The sequence below is a fragment of the Pavona decussata genome, unplaced genomic scaffold (assembly GCF_977016875.1).
Source record: "Pavona decussata unplaced genomic scaffold, jaPavDecu1.1 SCAFFOLD_95, whole genome shotgun sequence".
NCBI lineage: Eukaryota > Metazoa > Cnidaria > Anthozoa > Scleractinia > Agariciidae > Pavona > Pavona decussata.
The window spans coordinates 665245-673001 of NW_028145512.1; the positions used below are offsets into that span (position 1 = coordinate 665245).

Here is a 7757-nt window from a genome sequence, read left to right on the forward strand (position 1 = left end):
TAAAGTAAAATAAGCAAAAGAAATACATTCATTCGTTTGCTTTAAAATTTGTTGAAAGATGTACTAGGATGCTTGGAAAAAAAACCTTACTGGTAATTTACCAGCTTTCTCTCTGTGTCTTCAAGAGGATCGAGTTTGATGCTATTGTTCCCCGCCGGCGTTCGCTGTTAGCACTGGATAAACTAAAGAAAGGGCGTTACGAACTGAATGAGCTCAGTGAAAAGAAAGTTATGCAAATTAAAGATATCGGAGGAGATTAAAAAAAAAATTATCTGTAGCAATGCTATTGTATCGATCACATAATCTGAGCCCGTGTGATTGTTGGGGATTTGGGGATGCGTATGGGGGCCGGAACAATGCTATGCAACCAGGCGTCATTTTGGTTTATTTTTTATTGTCTCCCGCTTCACACTCGCATGTGCTTTCATCTCGCTTCAAACAAACACGACTTAAAAGGGCGGAAAAAAGCGTATTTTTGGAAAGTCAACAACAGCTTGCATATTAGGGGGAAAAAATCCAGTCCTTAAAATTTTCTGCAATTTAAATTTTCAGTTAAGGAATCCAAACAGATGAAACTATGGGAAGGGGAAGAATCATGGGGTTTTTTATCTTTTTTTGTTGAAGACTTTCAATCAGCTGACAAATAATTCTGGAATGACGAGAGAAAAGAAATCAGTTCAATTCTCGAAAGGAATATGAACTCCTGATTTGTTCTAACGCATTTTGGAAACAAAAAAGCGAGAACTTGAAAAACATTAGCCTAACATTTTTCAAGTTTCAATCCATACAGGCCTACTCTGTCTCTAGCCAGAGGCACTAATCGACAGTTTTGTTGCACTGGGATGATAATTTATAACCTCAGTAATTAAACCACATCTCTCGTGATTTATGAAAGTTGTCACCTTTTTAGCAGTGAAAAGGGTTTGGAAAAAATAAATTGCACGTTAAGTGTGATCTTCTGACTAATGGGAGTTTCAGTAATGGACTTAAGGTCATAATAATACGAAAGGGAAATTACTTTAGTCAACGCCGCTGACCGCAAACTTCTGAAGGTCTATGGGTTCCCTAGGAGCAATGAGCTGATTCTACACCGGAAAGAGTGGTTTGCGGCCAATTTTGGCCCATAATCTGCAGTGAATTGCTTGCGTTGATGCAATCCTAGGTAAAAATCTAAATTTTCTTTCTACTAAAGCGAGTGATTGCGGACGATGGCGAATTACAGTGTAAATGTCAAAAGGAAATCACCGTAAATGAAGGCCCATGCTGTCTTCCTTTGGGATCCCAAAAGCTGTTCATTAATGGTATGAAATGAGAGCACGGAATACCACTGCCGATGGATAGCCTTGCGATCTGCAAGAAAAGGTTCAGAAGTCTAGAACTTTGTACGCAACGACGTTTTCAACTGATTTCAAAACGTGGAGAATTGGACGATACCGTAAAGTAAGCTTTAATTTGCTTGAAGTTGTTTAAAAAATAACATTTATCAGAAATTTAATCAGTACGTAATATTTTCTTAAATTCAAGGCCGTTTCAGTTTTTCAACAGTCTACTGGCGAATGGACGTTATCATGTCAAAATGCTGGAAATCCATTTTATAGCCTCTTTTTCTTATTTGCCCTTAAGAAATAAAATAAGTCGGACCCGCAGAAATTTTTACAGATTTAGGAACTACAATGACTACTGTGAACTAGCAATATAGATTCATTTCTTGAACTTATGTTATTTTAGGGAAAATCAAGAAAATACGTTGCCTGTTTTGCCCATCAACTAAAATCGTTAAATGGCTGAAACACTGTCTACTTCATTGACCGTTTAATTTATTTACAAATAATAAAACCAAAACCCACATATATTTTTGCGAAGTCGAAAAAATATTTTAACTTTAGTATTAGTCTTAAGTTGTGGTGTATTGACAGACCGTAATGGGGTCTTACATTTGGTACTTTTCACAGCACCCTCTGAGTAGGGCCAACAAACAACTGATGTTACCATGGCAACAATGAAGTAAGGACCTTAATAAAAGGCGTTTTGGAACATCCCATTGAAGATCTCTTTGCGTGCAAAATTTGAGTGGGGGTCAAGAATTTTTATTTTCCACTATGTTTGATTTTTACAGAAAAGAGTTCTTAAAAGGCTTATTATTCTTAAATAAACAGGGTGATGGATGGGGAATTCTCCTATCTGAAGGGAGCCTATTTCTCCTGTGTATAAACATTCCCTATATCCCAAACTTTATTGGGGAAACAGGGGTTGGTCCAGTAGTAAGAGAAATTGCCCCTCGTGTCGTGTCACTGAGAACATTGATGGAATCGTTTCTGTAATATAAGAATGCAATCTTTCCGCTGAAGCAATAACCCGTACGCGTATTGCTCACATTAATTAAAAAGTATATAATTGAGGGGCTTGCCCGAAAACATTCTTTTTTCTAACAGATGCCTTGTCAAGACCGGGAAGGAGCCGGTTTCGCGTTTCCAATGAAAATGGTTTACCAGGGTAAAGGAAAATGAAGCCTTATCGCATGTTACAGCGCCGGCGCATCCACTTTTTTGAATAAATACGTGAGTGTTCCTATTAAAATTTACGCAAAACAAAGCAAGGAACCGTAGCTTGGGTAATGTTAACGAAAAAATACTTCTTTTATTTGGCCTCTTGGATTTGAGTCTGTGACTCAGTTTACTCTAAATATATAAATTATTTGCCGCATTAGGCTTTTGTTATTCTCTTTCGAATTCAGGAATTCTTGTTTAGTTGGAATCACCTTACTGATCAAAGTGAATGGTGTTGTGAATAATGTAGTAGATCATTTATTACCACTGATCTCTTCTGGGTCTGTGTGTTAAAGTAGCATCAAGGCCCGGGGTAGGGGGAAGTACTCAATAAGTTTTTTCTTCTGGTGGGCTTCGCTACGAAACCCAAACCCTTACCCTCTGATACATCACTTTTGACAGCAAAGGCAACCCTTTCATGTACCTTCTGTACAAAAAGTTACCTCTTTCACACACGTTCATTGTAAAAAACTATCTTTTCTTGGTGGTTCTGTTCGATATTTTTTTACCCTTTTAAATTAGTAACTAAATAACAGCCACATACCCTTTTCTTAACTCCAGCTAGTAAAATCCCTCCTCTTTTATTCACCTCTAGCTCAAAAAGGTGCCTTAAATAAGATAATATTTACTCCTTTTGCAATACGGTGGAAAACCTAGTCCATTTTTTAATGTTTTTAAGTATTTATTTATTTATTTATTTATTTATTTATTTATTTATTTATTTACTTATTTATTTATCTACTTTTTTGGGGGCCGGGGGGGGGGGGGGGGGGGTTGTAAGGCGACCTCCTGCTTCTGGCAACTTTACCCCTGCAATAATATTGGGCTTGAAGCCTCATTCTTTCAGAAATAAAAAAGTGCACCTTTTTTTTAAATCGTTAGGTGTTATATTTGGCTCAGCAAAATGCAGGATAAGGACCCTGATATACAAAATTCTTTGACTTTCCTAACCTCCTTCCTTCAAATTGTCTCGTGTGCTTTGCCTCTCACGAAGTTGAAATTGATACTTTCAGTCATGCCTCCATAAGCCACGTAATTTTTTTTCTTATAATTTATTTTAGCTTCGGCTTAATAAATGTTCTGTATTGAATTTTTATTCCAGTATCCAGGACCTGTATCATTCATGAAAGATACCTTAGCTTGCAATTTCTTGCAATGAATCTGTCCGCTCAAGTTTTCTTGTATTGGAACATATGAAAGGGTATGGATTCGTTTCCTGACAGATGCTCAGATTTCAAAAACAATGAGCCGATTCATCATTTTGTGACAACAGTAATGTCACGCTTTTTTATTTCTTATTAATTCTTTTTGCATCCATAAAACAGATTCAGTTGTTTAACATCTAGTGGGCTGAGATGTTTCCGCTGACCAATGGACGCTCCATTCTTGGCTTTTATGGTGGTTTGCCATGGCCATTTGGCGAAGTCCCGCTTCCCGTAGTGCATTATGGATCCATAGTCGTATGGAACACCAAGACTGTTGATTGATCCCGTAGAGTATTTCCTGAAGTTATGTTTTTGATCTTGGTTATAATAAAAGATAATAGAAAAGAATATAAGCATTCAAGCAATCTCAGTCTAGAACAGTTGCAACTTAAAACAGGATTTACCAACAACTGTCAAGATTGTTTTTAATAAAAGAATTATTTCACTCATGCTGGTTGGATATGAGATGATTATTAACCAACGAGGTGCTACGCGCATCGTTGGCTATCTATCATCCAACACGCGCTCGTGAAATAATTGTCAAATATACCATAGAAAGCTGCCGTCGATTTATAAATGATAATGTTTGAAACAGCCAACTAAAGCAGGAGCCTATGGGCTACTGATAAACGGTTGTTATGACTTTGGCACCTTCAGCTTGCTCGATAATAAAAAGAGCAATTTACAAGTAAATATAACAGCATTCATTTTCGCAGGTCAAAATATGCAAACATGTCTTAATTCTTCAACATTCTTCCTTTTTTGATCCTTGGAAAAAAAAGCATTTGAAGGAAAATATGTTAAACCATGCTTATTGCGTAATAAATCACCTGATTTTATGTTATCCCATATAATATCCACATAGTTATCACGGTCTGGTCGACTCTGCTCATGCCAGAACCCTATAACACAATAAAGAAATCGCTACAGTAATGTTCTATGAATAGCTTTGGTTCCATGGTCTAGGAATAGGCTTAGCCCCATCTTTTTACCCATTTTAACTCCGTTTATTGAAGTGAGATATGAGAGAGGTGTCAGAGGTTGTCGTTCCAAAGAGACGAAGCGTTCACGTGTAAAGCTCTCGAGGCATGCTTAGCTTTGCTTGAGAGCCTTGATGCGAAAACTGAGATGGATGTTATTTTATGTTTCACTGGTTAATAACACCCCGCGAATACAGTTATAACACACGCTATCACGAAAATAGACAAATCGAAAAAAACAAATCGATGGTTGTGGAAGTAGGGAGAGATACCAAGTTCACATATTACACCTGAGTAAGTATGAATCGAAGTCCCAGTCATTAACACGGTTGCGACTCAATACAAGCTTGGAATAGTGCTGTGTATGGAAATTGGGTCAAAAACATGAGTGACTTGCAAATGACGGCCAAACAATGAAAACATAATATAAAAACATAGTTAACAATAAAAACACTGAACACATACCAAGAGCATGCCCGATCTCATGCACAGCGATCCCATGGTACCCACATCCAAAACCAAGGGAAATCTGCTGTTTTCCTCCCACTTTCCCGACCATTGACCAGCAGCTAAATGAAAGAGGGGAAGTAAAAAGAAAAAGTAATCAGCAGAATCGGGAATGACAAAACATGTCTGTAGCTGAGCCAGTCAAGTGGTTCCCTGGCTACAGAGGTGCGATCTCTAAATATCAAGACTGAAGATGTACAGCAATAGCCATTTTACGCTTGCACTGCACTAAAACCTTTTGTTATACTGCGCATACGTTCTGTGCACCTCGGGATGGTGCTAAAAACAAAAGACAAGCTGATTTCAGCAAGAGTTATTGGAATCCAAAACATAAATTAAGGGTAAACAAACATTTTTCAGAAATTATTTCATCTTCAATTTGAGAGAAAATGCATATTTTGTTAAGTCATGATTAGAATTATTGGCTTAGTCTTGAAGAAAATGTCTGTTTATATTTCCCCAATTTTCTTTTTGGATAACAATAGCCCTTGCTAAAATCTACTTTTCCCGCAGTGTGATAAACGACACCGTCCTTAACTTGACGCGATTTGAGGGAAAATTTATATGTAATTCTGGCCACCCCTTGTTTCCATCCTTACCCGCTCTGGACAGTGAACTCTATGTAATCCCGCTGAGTTGTTCGTTTAACAAATTTGATGCACGTCTTTTCCGAAATTTCCTTCATGGCGCCAAAAATAGCTCCTCTCTTGAATATGCTATCTGTCGGCGAAAGAAAAAACAACATGTGATTTTAACTAATTTATGTACTTGTACTTGGACAAAAATGGAATAAATAAAAATCTGATAAAATACGATTAAGTTATGAAATGAATTAATAAGACCGTCCCAAAACTTCAATGGTTCGTTCTTGATTGGATTTCAGAGGTTTTGAACAACATGTCCTTTCGAATTTAATTTTACTTCGTTCTCGGTTCCAAAAGTTAAAATTCAAAAAAGTTTCTTCGGGCGGAGCTTCTAATCCGAAACTTTTAGTTAGTGTATTCCAAAGGTCTCTTGAAAAGTCCGACGGTAGAATTTACGTTGAAGTAAAGCCTTATGTATTTGTCTCCCTGTAGGGGTGCTATGAAGCTACACAAGTCCCGAATGATGAACGAGTTGACCCCTAAAATACTGGTTGTTTGCCCTCCGCTACGAAACGTATGCCTGTATGGAGGCTTGAATTTGATAACATTGCGTAGAAATGTTTCGCCTCTGCTCTACACCGGCTTAAAAATATTGCGTAAATATATGATTTAAAAGAAAAAAAAAGAAGAGCAAAAACGATAGGCGACATAATTGCAATTTCTAATGGGCGGGGTCAAAGTTGAAATCAAATTTATATCTTCGAGAATTTATTTTAACCTTTGTAACGAAGGGAATGTATGCCGAACATTCGTCAAAAAACTCCAGGCCAGTGCTTGTTTGTGTTTTTTCCCTTGTGTTTGAAACTCTCAGGTATAAAATCTCGCCTCCTTCTCACTGGTACTGGTATTAATCTCCCCGCAGTTTCTCCTGGTTTCTCATTTGAATTTGGCCCGGCGCCATTTGCAATTGGTAACAAGGTTATATCGCTGTACCTGCGTCATCACGCAACGTGTAAGGAACAGTCCCTCCAGGCCACTTGCGATAGTTTGAGTTTGTCAGTCCACGTGCGCTACCAACTTTTGTAGGGTCCTCTCCGTTCTCAGCCGCTTGAATCTCCTCCTCAGACAGCATCATGTCCCCCTCAAATATGCGAGTTCTTGACCCACCTAGAAAGCAAAGAAAGAAAAATTAAGATTGAACAACTAATAGCTGCTGAGGGCAATAGCATAAAGATGCTGCATGCTAAATAGAAACCTTTTTTATACAAAAAATAATTAATTTAAATCTTATTCTTGCAAGTTCAGGTAAATAAATTAGTAGGTGCAATAATTTCATGAGCTAAGTATATCAAAGTGAATGAGAATATACAAAAATATGTACTTCACACGTAGTATTAGTTGTAGTTGTAGCTGTAGTTGTAGTTGTAGTCAATGTAAATGTAGTTGTAGTGGTAATGTAAAATGTAAGTAGTAAGTGTTGTATGTGAAGTGGTAGCTCAATAAGAATGGAACGTGTTAGGCATTCATTAGGTCAGGAGTCTGGTTGCACGCTAAACTGAGTTTTGAAAGGTTACTAAACTTTTATTGGCGCTTTTCTCTTCCAGCTTGTGGGCAAACCAAAAACGCCTTAATGGGTTAATTCGATAGTGAGAAGGATGGCTTAAAGTCTTATAAATTTTAGGGAAAATTAAAAAAATCAATATTGAAGGAATTAAAAAGGAGAATTTTAGATTAAAGGTATGTAGAAGGATAAAAGGGCAGGTTTTAAAAGATGATGAACACAACCACACCACGTGATCAATTTAAACCAATCAGTCTCGGAGAAAATAAAGTGGTGCACGAAATAAAGTATTTTACTTCGCTTTGATACAATGAGCGCTAACCATTTGAATGGAATTTTTGGTAATTCCGGGGAGAATTCAAATGGATCGGTTC

At 37.4% G+C, this 7757-nt stretch overlaps 1 protein-coding gene across 1 annotated transcript; it reads right to left on the reverse strand.

Annotated features, from left to right (window-relative positions):
- Positions 1–3844: 3844 nt before the first annotated feature.
- LOC146472975 (zinc metalloproteinase nas-15-like) lies at positions 3845–7274 on the reverse strand. Its single transcript, XM_085118878.1, has 5 exons — positions 6816–7274; positions 5838–5958; positions 5197–5300; positions 4582–4653; positions 3845–4068 (listed from the first exon to the last, which is right to left on the reverse strand). The coding sequence occupies exons 1-5, from the start codon at positions 6955–6957 to the stop codon at positions 3845–3847; spliced, it is 663 nt and encodes a 220-aa protein (XP_084975004.1). The 5' UTR covers positions 6958–7274.
- Between the last annotated feature and the right edge of the window lie 483 nt (positions 7275–7757).